The sequence below is a fragment of the Lissotriton helveticus genome, chromosome 9 (assembly GCF_964261635.1).
Source record: "Lissotriton helveticus chromosome 9, aLisHel1.1, whole genome shotgun sequence".
In the NCBI taxonomy this organism is placed as follows: domain Eukaryota; kingdom Metazoa; phylum Chordata; class Amphibia; order Caudata; family Salamandridae; genus Lissotriton; species Lissotriton helveticus.
This window is the reverse complement of record NC_136070.1, coordinates 177772820-177791792: the sequence shown is the minus strand read 5'-3', so window position 1 is coordinate 177791792 and position 18973 is coordinate 177772820. Positions and strand designations below refer to the sequence as shown.

Sequence of the window (18973 nt, the reverse complement as noted above, 5' to 3'; positions counted from 1 at the left end):
CACCTAGGGAAACTTAGCAAACCTATACATTTTTGAAAACTAGACACCCAGGGAAATCTAAGATGGGGTGACTTGACTGTCTCTCACCAGGTTCTGTTACCCAGAATCCCTTGCAAACCTAAAAAATTGTTTAAAAAAAACCAAATTTTCCTCATATTCAGTGGTGAAAAGTTCTGGAATCTGCGTGGATCCACACATTTCCACTCATCTCGCATTTCCCACAGTCTTCAGAGAAAAATGGTACCTCACTTGCGTGGGTGGGTCAAGGACCCTTGACAGGCAAGGGCCCAAAACCTATAGAGGGGACATCCAAATTACCTATCACAAACCAACCTGGTTTTGCAAGGGGGGGTCTCATTAGTTTTTGTCCTAGGGAAACCTACCAAACTCACACATTTCTGAAAACTAGATACCCTGGGGAGTCCAGCGGGGTATGGCTTGCATGGGTCCCCCAATGTTTTACTACACAGAATCCTCTACAAACCTCAAATTTAGTAGAAAAAATAACTTTTTTCTCAAATTGCTGTGTAAGAAAGTTCTGGAATGTACGTGGATCCACAAATTTCCTACCACCCAGTGTTCGCCCAGGTCTCCTGATAAAAATGGTACCTTACTCACTAGGGTGGGTCAAGTACCCGCAACAGGCAAGGGCCCAAAACCTGTTGAGGAGATATCAAAATTACCTATCACAAAACAACCTGAATTTGCAAGGGGGGGTCACCTGGGTTTTTGGCCCCGGGCTCAACGGCTATCTTGGGAAACTTCCAAACCCACACATTTCTTAAAAGTAGACACCCGGGGAGTCCAGCGTGGTATGGCTTGCGTGGGTCCCTCAACATTTTCCTACCCAGAATCCCCTGCAAACCTCAAATTTAGCTGAAAAAAACATTTCATTTTTTTCTCAAATTTCTGTGTGGGAAAGTTCTGGAATCTCCATGGATCCATAAATTTCCTTCGACCCAGAGTCCCCCCGGTCTCCCGATAAAAATGGTACCTCACTTGTGTGGGTGGGCAAAATGCCTGAAACAGGATTTGGCCCAAATCGTATTGTGGAGACTTGAAAATTACCTATAACAAAACTAGCTGGTTTTTTTTTGGGGGGGGCCTGGTTGTTTGGCCCCCGGCTTGCCGCCATCCAGGGAAACCTACCAAATCCACACACTTCTGAAAAACTAGACACCCTGGGGATTGCGTGGATCCACCAACGTTTCCCTACCCAGAATCCCCTGCAAACCTCAAATATCGCAAAAAAACCCATATTTTCCACATATTTTTGCATAGAATCACCATGCTGGCACAAATGTCCTACTACCCAGCGTTCTCCTTGTTCTCCCGAGTAAAGTTATACCTTACTTGTGGGGGTGTCCAAAAACAGAATTGGCTAAAAGCCTATTTTTAAAGAAATGTAGCGCTTCGAATTCTCGGTGTAATACTCTAAATTCCTGTGTTTTGAGCTCTTCCTAGTCACAGGCCTTTGGCCCACTCACACAAGTGAGGTATCATTTTACTCGGGAGAACAAGGGGAACGCTGGGTGGTAGGACATTTGTGCCGGCACGGTGATCCCACGCAGAAATGTATGGAAAAAGCGATTTTTTTTCAGCTACATTTGAGGTTTGCCGGGGATTCTGGGTAGGAAAACGTTGGGGGACCCACGCAAGCCATACCTCGCTGGACTCCCCCGGGTGTCTAGTTTTCAGAAGTGTTTGGGTTTCATAGTTTCCCAAGATGGACGCTGGGCCCGGGGGACAAAAACCCAGGTGACTCCCCTTGCAAAACCAGGTTGTTTTGTGATATGTCATTTTGATGTCGCCTCAATAGGTTTTGGGCCCTTGACTGTCGCGGATACTTCACCCTCCCACGCGGGTGAGGTATCATTTTTAATCAGACGACCTGGGAGAACGCTGGGTGGGAGGAAATTTGTGGATCCACATAGATTCCAGAACTTTCCCACACAGCAATTTGAGAAAAAAGTGATTTTTTTCAGCTATATTTGAGGTTTGAAGGGGATTGTGGGTAGGAAAACGTTAGGGGACCCATGCAAACTATACCTCGCTGGACTCCCCAGAGTGTCTAGTTTTCAGAAATGTGTGGGTTTGGTAGGTTTCCCTAGATGGCCGCCGTGCCCGGGGCCAAGAACTAATGGGACCTCTCTTGCAAAACCAAGTTGTGTTGTGATAGGTAATTTTGATGTCGCCTCAATAGGTTTTGGGCCCTTGTTATGTTATGTTATGTTATGTTAATTTATTTCTTCTATAGCGCTCGGCTACTCCAGGGAGCATCCCGGCGCTTTGGCGAAGAGTATCAGCAGGTAGAACAACAACAATAACAGCTAGAACACAGACAGAAAGAAGAGAAAAACTATTTAGTAAAAAGCCACGTTTTTAGGCCCTTCCTAAATACAAGAAGGCTGGTAGCCTGTCTCAGGGACAGAGGTAGTTCGTTCCAAGCCTTCGGGGCCAGGTAACGAAACGCCCGACCTCCCATTCTTACACGCCTAATGGCAGGAACTGACATCTTGGACAAGCAGGATGACCTCAGGGTCCTGCTGGGTATATACAAGGAAAGGCGTTTCCCAATATACTTCGGGCCTATACCATGTAGAGCTTTGAAAGCCAGAGTCAGGCTTTTAAAGAGAATCCTCTTTGAAGTAGGTCACCAATGCAAGGTATTCAGTAAAACAGTGGCGCCTGCTCTTCTGGGGAGTCCATAGATGGCTCGGGCTGCCGAGTTCTGTACTACTTGCAAACGGGTCAAGAGGTATTTCGGTAGACCCAAAAAAAGAGCGTTTGCGTAGTCCAGTCGTGATCCAATCAAGGCCTGAACAATTGGTTTCCTGTGATGGAGTGACACTAAGGGAAGAAATTTTCTCAGCATCCGTAGAATGCCGAAACACTTTCCTGAAAGGCACGAAATGTGTGGCCCGAAAGACAGTTCACTGTCCACTATCACTCCCAGGTTCTTGGCCTTAAAAGACACACTGTCAGGAGGAAACATATCTTGTGGCCACCAAGATTTCCAATTAGGCTCTGGAGCGCATCCAAAAAAGAGCAACTCCGACTTGTCGGAGTTGCACTTTAGGCCATGACCTCTAAACCACTCAAAAACCGCACCAAGACAATCCCTAATCTGTATGCCATCAAACAACCCCCCCCTGTCGCATGTGAATAGGAGCTGGGTGTCATCGGCGTAGGATATGATCTGGGCGCCAAAAGACTCCGCCACCACCGCCAGAGGGGCCATAAAGATGTTAAAAAGCATGGGGCTAAGAATGGAACCCTGTGGGACCCCAACCTCTAGCGGAGTCATATCGGCGGAGAAAGGGGGCGCCCAGATCGTTTGCCGGCGGCCGGCCAGGAAGGATTTGAACCAATTCCACACCGTTCCTCGAAGGCCACATTCCCAGAGTCTTAAAAGGAGGCCGTCGTGAGGAACGGTGTCGAAAGCCACCGACAAATCAAGCATAACTAACATGGCCTTTCCCCCAGAGTCAAGCACTTCCCTGATGGCATCAGTGACCTCGAGTAAGGCCGTCTCCGTGCTAAAATTAGCACGGGAACCGGATTGCGACGCGTGCAAAAGGTCGTTCCCTTCGATGAAACTGGAAATCGTCCTATGCACGTATCTCCCTTGCCTGTCGTGGGCACTAGACCTACACACACAAGTGAGGTACCATTTTTCTCGGAAGGCTTTGGAGAACGTGGGGTGCATAGAATTTTGTGGAGCCACACAGATTCCACAACTTTCCACCACAGAAATGTGAGGAGAATGTTTTTAGACACATTTTTAGGTTTGCAAGGGATTCTGGGTAACAGAACCTGGTGAGAGCCAGTCAAGTCACCCCATCATGCATTCTCTGGGTGTCTACTTTTCAAAAATTTATAGGTTTTCTAGGTTTCCCTAGGTGCCTCAGAGCTATGGTGCAAAACCTACAGCAAGGCACTTTGCAAAAAAAGGTCAGTTTTCACTGTGAAAATGTGGTGTGTCCACATTGGGTTTTGGGCAATTTCCTGTCACAGCCATTAGGCCTACCCACACAAGTAAGGTATCATTTTCCTCGGAAGACTTTGGGGAACGCTGGGTGGGTGGAATTTTGTGGACCCACGCAGATTCCAGAACTTTCCACCACAGAAATGTGAGGAAAATGTTTTTTTTTTTTTACAAATGTTTAGGTTTGCAAGGGATTCTGGGAAACAGAACCTGGTGAGAGCCAGTCAAGTCACCCAATCCTGGATTCCTCTGGGTGTCTAGATTTCAAAAATGTATAGGCTTGCTGGGTTTCCCTAGGTGCCGGCAGAACTAGGGTTCAAAATCTACAGATGGGCACTCTGCAAAAACAGGGTCAGTTTTCACAGTGCAAATGTGGTGTGTCCACGTTGTGTTTTGGGCCGTTTCCTGTCGCGGGTACTTGGCCTACCCATGCAAGTGAGGTACCATTTTTCTTGGAAGACTTTGGAGAATACTGGGTGGGTGGAATTTTGTGGATCCACACAGATTCCAGAACTTTCCACCACAGAAATGTGAGGAAAATGTGTTTTTTTGCACAAATTGTTAGGTTTGCAAGGGATTCTGGGTAACAGAACCTGGTGAGAGCCAGTCAAGTTACCCCATTCTGGATTCCCCTGAATGTCTAGTTTTCAAAAATGTATAGGTTTGCTATGTTTCCCTATGTGCCGGCTGTGCTAGGGCTCAGAATCCACATATAGGCATATTGTTAAAAACAAATCCGTGCCCAGTCAGCTTTTTGCCGCCATGGGGGGGGGGGGGATATCATATGGAGGGGTTGCCCCGATATGACCCCAGGGGGGGGGCATAAATACTGTGGCTATTATTTTGGGGCATGGGGGCATTGGTATGCCCATTCTGGGCAGCCCTCATTCCCACGCATAAAAAAAGCCAGAGTAATCGTTGGCATCTAATGGGCTTTTTGCTCCGGGGGGGAGGGGGGGCAGATTGGGGCTACTGCCCTCATCTCCCCCCCAGGAAGGCTACAATGTTTGCAGGGGAGGGGGTGGAGCATGGGCTTGCCCATTTTGGGCAGCCCCCACCCTAATTCAAATTTGCCCCCAAAAAATCCCTGGCGACTAGTGGGCTTTTTTGCCCCCCGAAGTGCAGATTGGGGGCTAATGCCCCCATCAGGGGGGGCAGTAAGCCTACTAGATGCCTGGGATTTTTTGGGCAAATTTTAATTAGGCTGGGGGCAGCTCAAAACAGGCATGCCAATGCCCCACCCTAATTAAAATGGGCCTAAAAAAATCCCAGACGTCTAGTGGACTTTTTGCCCTCTCGGGGGGGGGGGGGCAGATTGAGGGCTGCTGCCCCATCTGCCCCCCAGGAGGGGCAGAAAGACTGTAATTTGTGTAGGGGTGGGGACATCTCATGTCCGTTTTGGACAGCCCCCACCCTAATTCAATTTGGCAATTAGAAATCCCTGGCGTCTAGTAGGCTTTTTGCCCCCACCTGGCGGGGCAGATTGGGGGCTAATGCCCTCATCTCCCCCCAGGAAGCCATTCCTTATTTTCGATTCACATTTTGAGAGTCGCAAATAAGGAATGTGTAGGAATCGCAAATTTATTGGTGATTCCTAAATTGCGATTTCTTAAAAATCACTATTTAGAAAGCGCAATTCCTAAGTTTGATGCATGTGGCCCTATATTCTGCTGACAACACTCAGCTGATACTCGTACTTACCCTGAATCCCAGCAGACATCCAGAGCCCTAAACGCCTGCCTTAAGGGAGCAATTGAAGTATGTCAGACAGTAACCACCAAACTTAATGGTAGGAAGACAGAAGTGCTGGTCGTTGGCAACCACACTTCCTGCTGAAAAGAACTGCTCTGGCCCAGACTCCTTGGAGGACAGCCAATACCCTCTACGACAGTAAAAATCCTTGACATTTGCCTGGACAGTAAACTCACTACGGAAATTCAATTTAAATACTGTCAGCTGCATGTTTCCGACTACTACGCACACTAAGAAAAATCATGCAGTGGCTACCCCCTTCGTCCAAGAGGGTAGTCATACTACAATTCCCTGTTCTTTGGAAGCCCTCAATACGTACTAAGAAGCCTGTAGGTCATTCAAAACGCCATAGCACGCTCAATCCTCAAGATCCCCAAACATCACTCAGCAGCCTCAGCTTTGGCACCGCTTCACTGGCTACCAATTAAAACAAAGATCCATTTTAAGGCCCTATGCATGGCCCATTGAGCTATGCAAGGAAAATGTCTTGATTTGAAGAGTGCTCCCCCTATGTGCCTAGGAGATCACTACGCTCCGACAACTCTTCTCCTCTGACCATCCCCAAATACAAGAGAGCCAAATGCTTCAGTCGAATTGTGGAATACCCTCCCTGTCAAACTCAGACAAACTCAGTCAGAAAGCTCATTTACGAAACTCCTAAAGCCCCTCCTATTCTAGCTTCAGCATTACTCACCTAGGTCATTCAGGTGTGCTTGCCTCAAGGCCTCAGGGCATTTCAGGCAGCCGTACGCTATAGAAAACACCATGAATAGAATAGAATATGTTTTTTCTTTTTAGAGTGATTTTAAATTTAATGAAGTGTGTTTAATTGACATGAACAGGTTTTAGGTAATTGAGCTGTATTTGATATAACAATGTTTTCTCTTGATGACCATCAATCCATAATGTTTAACACAAGTCCTCCTAATTTGTTGACTTGTAACCTAAATTGTAAAATGAACTCTGAAATGTATTGCACACCAGGGCCCCAATTACAGATAGTGCACACTTTCTCTGTTTGTTCCATGGTGCACCTTAAAATAGGTGCACTGGGCGCAAACAGAGAAAATGTGCCCTATTACATTGAATGCGCTGCCCCCAGGGTAACAGCGACCTCATGCTGCCCTGGGGGCAGCGCATTCAAGTGAAAAATTTAGCAGCTTTGAAGCTTTCGCTCTGCGTTTCACTGTGCAGCTAGCAACCCGCATGCACTTTTAAGGGGGATTAGGGATCCCCTTGCAGTGAGTGACTGCACCTGCCTGCAAGAGAATTTCTGGGGAGTCATAGGACCCGTTTTCCCCCCTCCAGAGAGCTGCCACTGACAGCTTCTATGCCTCTGCGCCTGTGTCTATAATATGGCGCAGAGGCAAAGGAATTCCCTCAAGTGCATGGTGGTAGAGCTGGCAATATATGTGAGCCGGCACTATCTGTAATACAGAGAGGGCCGCTTAAGTGGGTGGAAATACCCGTTGCACCCCGGGCACTTTGTATAATACAGCCCCTAATGGTGTAGCAATTCAAACACAGGACGAGGATTCTGTTTTGAAACTAAAATCACAGGTGTCAAGGGTGAATTCGTTTTTGGTTCTCACAAAAGAGGCCTTACATTTAAGAAGTTAAATCAAGCATTTTTCTCTATAACTCCTAATGAAGACGGGCAGTGTCTCTTTGTATTAGGATTTTTAAATGGCGTACTGGTCAGTAGTAGGATCCAAAAGGGCTTTATGGATAATCCTTCAATATTCTCCCAAGTTCTAAAGAGCGTTTTAGAGAATTTGCGGCTGCCCTGTGATGCAATAGATACATGAACTGGTGGTTTCAAACAAAACAAAAGTAGCTTTTAGGCTACATACAATTGCAATGCTAAATAACCCAGCAGAGAAGTTATTTAATTGGATCACAAAAAATAAGAGAGGAAGGTGTCCAAAAACGCACCTCTATGATACTGAAATTGAAATCACCAATGGCTTGCAAAGGTGTGAGGATATTTTTGAGAATGGTCAGTTCATTCCCCAGTAGATCCCAAACTTTTCCCTGATTGCAAAGCCTTTACAAAGGCTTAGTTGTAGTGATGTGAGTGACCCGGAGCCTCGGAAACATAAATGCATGAATGCCTTCCTAGAACTCAGACATAGTCTGTGTAATGCAGCCGCTCTTGGAAAAACATTTGTATTTATATTTTGATGAGAGAGAAGGTGTCTCAATTTCAGTGTTTACTCAGCAACACAGAGGAGCAAAGTGACTAATAGCCTATTTCTTAGCTACGTTAGATGCAGTAGCCTCCACACTTCTGGGTTGCTTGAGGAGAATTGCTGCAACCTGTCTTTCCATTCAGCAAAGTGAAGGGATTGTGATGGTTTATACACCTATTGTGTTACTCCCTCTTTCAATTGAGATTGTGATAACTCGTACTCAAACTTAGCATCTGACAAGCAGCCATCTGACAAATTATAAGCAAATTATTCTTGTGGCTGAGAATATTTTATATAAACATTGCACTACCCTAAATCTGCCCACAGTTCTGCCAATGTCTAATGGAGAAGATATTGATGATGGGGACAACGATTGTCATCATGACTGCATTGATATGGCAGAATTGGGTGCCAATAGAGTTACATCCCAGACTTAGACCTGAGAGAAGAAGCTATAGATATTTGTATCCAAAATCAGATTGTCATAGTGAAGTGAGATCAATATTGGGTGGAACAGTCTTAATTTTCTTCAACGAGTGCCTCCCGAAAACATTTGCAAAAAGCCGCGAATGCCAAGGGGATTGGGCAGATGTCAACAAAATGAATGTATTGATGCTGCTGGGATTCTATGTGCTACCCTTCAGCAGTAGGTTCTTAGTTGCATATTTCATCATCTCATGTGTGCAGGAGTGCAATCTCATTCCCGTGTCTATCAGGACCACCACAATCCTACTCTAATTTAGGAGAGAGCTATGGACACATCAATTTAAAGAACAATACATCACAACCAGGTAGCAATCCAGTTCCCCTCGCATAACCCAGCTGCCTTTTAAATCACACACTGATCTTATCTTTGCTTTTCACCCTCTACTGTCCTTGGCTTGGTTCACACTACGCATATATGAGATACATACAATAATGTCTCTGCTCCTGTGATGGAGCATATGTTACAATTAGCATGCATTTCAAATTTTCCTGAAAGATACATTCTTATACTTAAGCTTGTTTACTGTTTCTATACCACTCTTTCTAGTAATAGATTATCTGGTATCTGTAAGCTACAATGAGATTTAGCAGACGTTCACAGTTTGACAATATTGATTCGCTCCAGCACTTTCATCTACTCACCAGCAAGTGTTGAAACATTATAGTAATGACAATACTACTACCACTACTATTTCTACTACTATTAATGAGGTTATTATTATTAATACTATTATTATTAATAACAAAAATACTACTGGTAACAATACATTTAATAATAATAATTGTTATTATTATTATCTCTGTTATTGTTATTATTGTTTTTGTTATTATTAGCAACAATGATAATAATGATAAGGTTAATATCATCATTATTATTTTATTGAATCCCTACTATTGTATGACAAATTATATATTGAAAACATAGTGAATAAAACAAAACGTAGCAGATTAAATTGATGCATATACTTTTATTGAAATAAATTCATGTCCTTAGGAGGCAAAAGTTATGTTCTCGTAATTTTTGTGGTAACATGGAAAAACTTGTTTTGATTTTAATATCTTTAATAAATCAGATCACACTATGAAATTAATCCGTCTGATGCTACAGCCTCCAAGTGACCGGTGCTCCAATTTTTAGGATTGCATGGGCCGTACGTGAATGTACTCAATTTTGGAACCCCAAGCTTCAATGTATTTGACTCTTTCCAAAGGTTTCATTGGGCTTTCATACTTCAAGTAATATTTGCCATTAACGTACACTTCATAAGAATTTGGAAGGCACAAAATGTCAATCTAAAAACAGAAAGAAGGAGAACAGTATATTACTCGAGTGGTACAACTGTGCTGAAATTTGAGTTATTTCGCTACTACTGGTAAGTGGTCTAGGCAATACCTTCTTATTTAACATACTTCAACATAGTTCTCAATAATGAGAAAGTAGCAAGCAGATGACAAATGTTGAGAAAACATTACACAAAGCCGGTCAAACCCAGTAAATTGGACAAAGAGTTTAGTACAGTTCAGGACCCGATGAATATTTAGGCGAGTGTCCGTTTCTCCGCCAGGGTAACAGAGTAAATTACTCGATTGCCCTGATAGAGATGCTGCCTATCTAATTTAGAAATGACCACCAAGCTGGTGGTTCTTTCTCAAGCATTGCCAGGAACCGCAGTCACAGCGAGTTCTTTCAATGCCCATTCCAGTATGGTGCTGGGCTCCCTCAGCACCACAGACCATTGCACCAAACTATTTTGTTATGCCCCACTCACCACGGGAATCATGGGGCATTTTATGTGTTTATTGCCCCTTACAAACAGGGTTTTACCCTTTTTTTAATTGGGCGGACAGACCTATAGCCATTTTTTCACTGTCCGTTTACGCCATTGGTCCATCAAAGAACTTTACTTGGGCAGTAACAGAGCAGTCACATCTTGGCAAAACTAAAGGAAATGCAGGCCGCATTTACATTTGGTGGGCGGACTACTATGTTGGCGTCACCATTGCAACAGAGTTCAGTCTCTGTCAATATCTAAATTAGGGCCAGTATTCTAATTGAGGTACCCAAGAAAAAAAACTACCTAGTAAATGAACTGGAAACAACACTAAATACAGCACTCCAGAGGAAGCGGAAATCTCAACAAATTATAATATGAAACAAGCATGGGCATAAGCCAAAGTTGCTACCCAGATCCATCAGAGATAGAGACTTCCTTGTATTCCACCCATCCTTGAACGTCCCTAAATTAAAAAGGAAGAGCCATCTCAGAAGTACCACAGGCTGAATCCATTACGGAACAAATCCAACCTGTTTGCATTCTCTTGCAAAATGCTGGCAGAAGAATGTTTTGGGTGGATGTAAATATGTCCATCAACACAACTCCAACTCTCTTTTGCTCTTTAGAAGGACATTCATGTTGAGAGAGAAATCCATTTAGGATGGACACATCTGCCTCAAGGTATTTGCCTTCAAGTCCCTGACACTCAGAGAAAATACATTTTCATCAAAACGAGAGACGTCTCTAGTTAACATGGAATGTACTAGAAGATGAAGAGATGCTTGGTGCATTCAGCCTGTTGATATATGAATTTGTCACATGATTGTTTAGCTGAACCAGCAAGATTGGCCCCATGGTCTAAACAGAAAGACACTGCTTTTCCCTCCACACTACACATGGGTTTTTACTGTAGGTGATCATACCAGTCTCCAAGCCATCACAGACCTTGAGCTGAGGCACTCTCCTGTGTTACACCTCATCCCTTGATGCAGGTATCCATTGTTGTGACCACAGGAACAGTTTACCCCCCCCCCAACCTCCCCCCCCCACAGAGATTGGTTTTCACCAGCCACCACCAGTGCAGTGGATTGAAACTGTCAAGGAATGTCTGACATGAAACATTCTGAGATGCAAGGTTTTAGTTCTCCTTCGTGGCTTGGAGTCTGAGCCAGGGAACCACAAAAGGACAGGCTGTCATGTATCCCAGAGAACGTAGCCATTGATGGAACAGATCTCTCACCAACTGCAAATAAAAGTCCACTGGCATTCCACATTTTCAATGCTTGCTATAGTGGTATCACTGAACCTATAATGATGACAAGGAAAATTACTGTAGTCCTCACAGTTCAAAATCCAAACAGAGGCCTAGGGAATTCTGTTACAAGAAATGTGTGAGAGAAAGGGAGAGACATACGCACTGTACCTTAACTCCTCTGACGAGATTGGAATGATTTCCCACTTGGCCAGAAGGTCTGCCACCCCTTTCTGTGAGACTGCCCCTTTGAGAGGGTCCTCTGGCCGATACAGACTGAATCCAGAGGCATAATCACAAATTTCATGAAGTAATAACAGCTAAATATTAGAATTACTTGAGTCTTGAATGAAGGCCAAGAGATGAACCAACACTAAGAGTAGAAACTCCTCAGGTACCAACTTAGGAGGGCTCTTGTAGTCATTATGGCGTATGCTTCAGGTTGACACTGAAGTAACCCCTGAACATCTTGCAGAATTCCATCCCAGGACCTCTGTTGCCGGAGGGAATCTGTCCCTTGGGAAAAATGATGAGCAGAGTGTCACCTCAAACTAATACATCGACAGAGCTCAGCTTGAGGCTTGAGCTTTCCACTGCTTGGTAAACCATTTCCCCAAACATCTGACCAAAATGCTTCTGGCCCAAGAAAGGTAGCTAGAGCAACAGAATCTTCTCAAAAGCCTATACCTTCAATGCTTTATGTCAGTGACTAGCCACACCTGCCGCTGCTGTAAGCACCACCCTTTTCTGATCATCTCATACCACATCAAAAGCTAGCTGAAGTTCTCTCATACATTAATTCTAGAATAGGATCACAATTGTTACCCTAATATACAGAAATTATTGACAACTGGAACCCCCCCCCCCCAACAAAAGATAGATTAGTAAAGTCAGCATACATTCCAGATCTAAAAAGAACATTACTAAAGAAAGACCCCCTTCAGGCATTCCCAACCTTTTGTATTTGGAACAGACTCTGTAGTCCGCTCCAAAGCCACACTGGGCAAGCAGTTGGTTTGCAGAGTGTCAGGACAAGCTTCTCCTCAGCCAGATTCTGCTAGAACCTTTGAACCACAAACATTTTTGTCTCTGCGAATTTCTTTAAAATCATAAATAAATGTTGGTCAGGAGAGTGATACCAGGATCATAGATAGGCTAGTTACACCTAAAAGTATCATACAACTTTTGCCTGGGATCTCTGTTGGACTGGTTGCCTGCAACCACCCTAAACCATGTTTATTAGGTACAAATCAATAAAGACGCCCTGTAAAGAGCAAAGGAGCAACACATGTAACTGATACAGTATAGCTTTAAAGAAAATAATAGTAAAACAGTCATTTATATTAGCAATGCTAGCTAATTGATAGTAAAACACTTACACACACACATCTATTTTCCATAGGAAATCCGCAACATTCTATTACCAATAACTTTGGCACCGATTGACGAATCTTCGCTAAATTTTTAAAACTCGTGAGGCGCTCCGGTCTGCTCCTATTTATCAAGTGGGGGCCGAGAAAAAAAGGGGGGTCCCAAAATGTGTTTTCCCCATGCAATTTCCCAGAAGAACATTTAGTGGCAGCTACAGCCCGAACTGCTGAACGGAATTACACCAAATTTGGCAAAAAGGTAGCCCTTGGTTCAGAGTCGTGCCTTTTGGTTAAATGGTGTAAATCTGTTGAGTAGTTGCTGAGAAAATCAAAAGTTAAATCATATATATATCTAGAGCCGCAGATCCTCCCGAGCACAAGCTTTATGCTAATTGGCTGTCAACACTTCAAACCAGGAAGTGTTGGAAGCCATCTTGTGCCTCGGCTGAAATGCCAGAAAAAGGTCCTCGGAAGCTTGTTTCCAGTCCAGGGAAGGCATGGCTTGGCAGTTCGGGCTGGACTGTTTCCATGAGGCACAGGGTCAGACTGATTTGCATATGGCCATGTCTGAACTGGGGTGGCAAAGTGGGCTAAAGAACAGTGATGGATTAAACCCAGATCTTTTGAATGGGTGTGAGTGTTTGATTAGTTCAGATGCTCCGTCCATCACCACCCCCTTTTTTACCCCTTGGTAGAACCGAGGCACAAGAAAGCAGAAAAACAAATGTGCAAAACACGCAAAGGGGGCAGGGTAGAAACATCCTGACACCCTAGGCCTGCTCAGGGGAACCCACGAGGACCCCAAGAGCCAAATAAATGTTTTTAAAATCGCGGGATGCGCCTAGGATCCACGCATCCCGCTGCTGGAAAAAACGAAGCGCAACTTCCGCGCTTCATTGTTAATTAGCCCCAGGGGGGTCAAGTCCCAGGGGCGATATGTATATTGTAATGGGGTGGCCCATACAGGCCCCCCAACCGGGGCTTTTCTCTAATATGTGGGGGGCTCTCAGCCCCCCCAGCCCCAGGGACCGCCACCCCCCTGGGCTTTAAAGAACATGGGTGGTGTCAAGTAGAAGTCTGGAACCAGCTTAGTTGAATAGGTATTTATTTAAGTTAAGAGGACAACACACCATAGACAGGAGTGCTCCGTGTAAGTCGCAGGCAGGAACTGAAATAACTGTCAGCTGTAACTGTCACAGTGAACTGTCACTGTGGAACGTCTCAGCTGTCAACATTCCAGCTGATGACATAACAGCCTCGCTCAAGGGAATGGCTGCGCGAGGAAGAGGGAAGGATGCAAATAAGGGGGAAAGGAAGATAATTATACAATGGAACACAACACATCTCCTTTCCTTGAGGAACCCTAAAGAGGGAACCTTAAAACTTGGAAATGCACAGTTAAAAAGGAAGGTTAACTAATCGCAAAGTCTTTATATTTGCTTGGTTTAACCAAGCTGCAACCAAATCTACTGGTGCTGCCCGCTTCTTCCATAGTGTCTCTTTCTGAAATAAGTTCAGGTTCTGACGTATGGCTACCTCCCGAACCTAGGGGGCTACCTGTCTCTCTTTTGCTAAGATCTCTCTTCCCATCCATAAGTTCCAATGCATCCTGTTCTTCCTCAGATATGGTAATGCTACAAGCGCCTGGTGATACTTCTGAGGTACCAGTGATAAGGTCTATGTATTCACCAATGGACTCAATGAGTTCAAGGTCATGACCGTCAATGGTTCCATTACAGCAAGATAGCATAGGTGAGCTATCTCCTTCATATTCTGATGCTTCATGGCACAACCATCCATAGTTGTCATAGCCACCCACATCATCCCCTTGGTCCGTGAGCTTATGTCTTGATTAATAATGTGTTCACTGTTGCCAACATCAGATCTGGAACAAACAGAAATCGCGGAGGCATGCCACACCCTTCCATCGCTGAGGAGTGCAGAGTTACAAAATACTTTTTCTACTATGAACGGTGCTGTAAACCTATTCTGTCCTTTTACAATGTATCCACTCCTTTTGACCCTCACTCTATCTCCATCTTTGATTTGATTTGTTTGCAGTTATGTTTACTGTCAAATTTCTCTTTGCACACTTTTTGTGCATCTTGGATTATTTTTCTTACCATTTCCGCCGACCATTCTGTTTTCCTAGCTGTCTTGAGCCATCCTATATTGTCCTTGGATATGGGTGTCCTGACTCTCATGATTTCGAAAGGGCTGACTTGTATTTTTTCCCCTGGTGTTAACCTGTACGCCCAAATCATTTGTTTACTTCCTTCCTCCAACATTTACCATTGTTGTTCGCTAATTGAATGGTGCCTTTTATTACCCTATTAACCCCTTGGGCGCGGCCGCGATTCTGCGCCTGTGCGGCGTTTTTCGAAGTGGGCAGGTTCATGACGGCCCCCAGCCGTCATCAGCACACTCCCACCGCGGTGCATGACGGAAGGGGGCCGTCATCAGCACCGAAGGGGTTACATCTTTCCATGGCACCATTGCCCGCAGGGTGGTATAACTGATGTATATTCCTTTAACTCTAAATACACTATTGGCTTAACTTTTGGTCTCCCATTGGATTAGTAGAGTTATTAGTCCATTAACATTAGACAATGAGACAATTGACTTTTTAAGGGAATTCTTTTCATATTTGGACATAATGGAAACATCATTTACTTTTTTATGCGATTTATGAGTTTTTATTCATATTTGAACAATAAGGAAACAGCATTTACTTAGAATTCAGTGCGGATTTGTAATTTTCCCTACTCCTTTCCTCAGAATCTTGTGACCGACGTAGTTTACATCGTACATATTAGAGTGCTACCCTAGGAGTACCGCAATACTGGCGTATACTCGCGGGAATCAGTTCAATATCATTACACAATTGACACGGTGCACATCAAACACGTGATAACGTGACACACCACGTTTCACCCTTAATCTAGGCAGGATTGGCACATTGTGGGTTAGATCGTAATTGATTAAACTGGAAGTTAGACGTGACTAAGGCAGCTCAAAAACACAATAGGTAAGCCAGGCCCCTAAGATGAAAAACTAAATGCCATAACTATTTTGATCTTCTTCTAAATTGTAGCGACAGCAGGGATTTACCTGTAGTTTAATTAATGCCAAACAACTAATTATTAAAAACACGATGTTGGTTTTTAAGATGGGCATTTATGGGTTTTTAACTATATCCCAATACTTTTGCCCATTTACTTGTGAAATTAGGTTAGATATGCAACAAGAGGCAGGATTTGTATATTCCGGGTTAGATCACAGCTGGTTAAGCGTCATGATAGACGTGACCAAGGCAGCATGGGCATGTAATACATAAGCTAAACCTCCAAGATGAAAATTTAATGGCTGTATTTATTTTGATCTTTGCAAATAACGTAGCCAAATTAGGGATCTACTTGTAGCTAAATTATTGTCATACAACTGATTATTACAAAAAATGTATGTGAATTTTTGAGATGGACATAGGGTTGTTCCCAACTTTTCCCTAATATTTGTGTTTATATACCTGTTAATTGGGATTTCAATGAGGCTAATTAACTCGTGACATACACTGAAACCATAAAATGTTTTGTAAATTACATGGCCCTTGTGTCTTTCCTCTAAAATAGAGATCTGTCAAATACAGTCCTTAACCCTACCCCAATAGTTTTTTTGGGATATATACGTTTTAAAAGGGGTATAAATTTGGTTAAACAATTTGCAATATGTATAACTGAAAGTGGCAGTTTTCCAAAAAATAAAGATTTGGTAATAACGGTGTACCATGACATTTTGTCTAAATATAAGAGCCAGTTTAGTCTATGTTATTTACAAAAATGATTTATTCTTATATACCAATATAGAATCACACACTTAAGTTTAATTCTAAATAGGATTAATGGTGCTTTTTTACTTTTGCAGACACAAAGCCAGCCTACAGTGGTTGTCTACTCTGGATAAACTCCAGTGGATTGTTTTTTAACCTCCCCAATTATTCCCCTACCTTTGGAGGCAGGAATAGTTGATATTGATTGGAAGTTGGCTTTCCCCATTTCTATACACTATTGCACTATGAATTAGCATAACAGTTTACTGAACACTTTGTTTACTCTACCCAATCAGCGAGCTGATTCATTGAAGTACAACTAGATCAAAACAGGAAAGCCCTTAGTGACTGCTGGATATTTTTAACTATAATCATAGTGGTGCCACAATATAGAGGTATGTCACTTTTAAAAAGTCGTTTTGATTTATTAACCTGATTCAATAAGGAATAGCTTTACTATAGGCAAGGCCTCACCTTCATCTGTTTATGTACAGGCACTTGAGGTGGTTCTATGACAGATTGAATAACAAATGGAGTGAGTTTTCTGGCCCTCTTGATTGACATCACCAGTGAGTTCTATTAAAATAACTGATTCGGAACTAAGAAAGATGGACGTATGAGGATGCGTGGTTTTAATGCAGGGATCATATAAGAATCAAATAAGTGTTTAATATCTGTGCGAATTTGATATGTGTGGTTAGTTTGTAACAGCAATGGAATTGTAATATACCCACAAATCTCTTGAATTTCTCACACTATTATAATGTCTTGTAAAATAGGCTGTCATGTTTACACATGTTTGTTTTGATGCAAGATTTTATGGTTAAAAATCGATAGGAGGGAAATATATATTTGTGTCCTGTAGAAGGTGGCTTTTATCCTGTTCTACCCACCGAAACGTGTCAATGCCTAGTGGTTGTCAAATTTAGGAAGACAGTTCCACATACCAAAATAAACATTTAATTCTAAGATGTGTTACTGATTTTGTTCCCTACAAATTGACAATTAATGACAAATGTACATATCTTATGCATTATCTCTCCTTTCTCCTTTGCTCTCTTTTTATGTATCAGCTTTTAGATGAATTTTAATTTTCTGCATTGTATCGATGTGAGATTTTATTTATTGTTTATTAAATTTTGTGAATTCTCAACTTTTGGCTCTTTCAAGACTAGATGTATGAGAGTGCAGTAAGAAAATCTGAGTGTGACTAAATGCGGTTGATTGATGACCTCTAAGACTAGTTCCAACCAAACATAAAAAAAGTCATAGTCATGGTTCCCCTTATTAGGTTTTTGTCATTTTGGTGTCATTTGGTTTATCAGATGTTTTCGTATTTTTCTAACTTGATCTGGTATTTTTATTGCCTGATGATATGACTATATTACTGTCTTAGCACTGCATACATTCTTTACACATTGCCTTTCAGCTCTGAGCCATGGCTACAAGGGGACTGAGGTCAGGTTCATTTGGTGACTTTGAGGGTTCACCCTAACATAAAGTGGAATTATTTCTTTAGGTGGGCAGTCGCTCACCCCAAATAATAATCAATTTTTTTTACCATGGCTTTTACACCAAAACTGACTCAAGTTATTGGAGATCATAAAAACTGTTTGTATGGACAGTGCACAGTATAATATGGGGCACACACTACGGACAAGACGCACAGACAGTGCAGCTGGGTATTGCTACTTCTTGTCATCTGAACAAGATGCAACCATATGGCTCTGAACTATCCTCGGAGGTTTAGTCCGCATTGATATAGGATGTACCCAAAACTATTGAAAGATTTGTGTTTCTTTCCCACAATCTACCGAGGTCCAACATGGACCTAGATTTACTAAGGGCTGCCCAGGTGCTCAAGCGGTGCTGTGCAATTTAGTAATGAACTAGCAGGCCTTTTTAATGTTAAGATAACAGCTGCAATACTCATACAAAACATAATAAAATAACTCCCACAGTTCTCTAAGGTGTTGGCCATACCGATGCCATCAACGGCGATCCCTATTCATAACACCTGACAAGCTAGGATGGCAAGTAACTGTATGCTTTCCTGCATCTATTCCCACACTGTCCACTACACCCGTGCTTACACACTGTGATGGTCTTCACTCCATCGACCACATCTCTCCACATCTGAAAGCATTGAACTGGCTCCCATTAAAGGCCAGAATACAGCTGAAACTGGCTTGCATTACACACAAAGCTCTATATGCTTATCTTGCTCAGGAACTAGTGTTACCTGGAGGCAGCAGAAACTCCCGTACCGCCAGTGAACTCTTGCTCCAACCTGCCCGTTTTCGAAAGAAAAAAACCGACAATCGAGCTTTCT

General features: G+C 43.1%; 1 protein-coding gene across 1 annotated transcript in view; it reads right to left on the bottom strand.

Moving 5' to 3' along the window:
• Nucleotides 1-9366: 9366 nt before the first annotated feature.
• LOC144782679 (galectin-3-like) overlaps nucleotides 9367-18973 on the bottom strand; it is a 156125-nt gene continuing 146518 nt past the window's right edge. Inside the window, exon 6 of the mRNA XM_078662018.1 lies at nucleotides 9367-9711. Coding sequence (XP_078518144.1) covers nucleotides 9553-9711 — 159 coding nt within the window. The 3' untranslated portion in view covers nucleotides 9367-9552. The remainder of the gene's footprint in view (nucleotides 9712-18973) is intronic.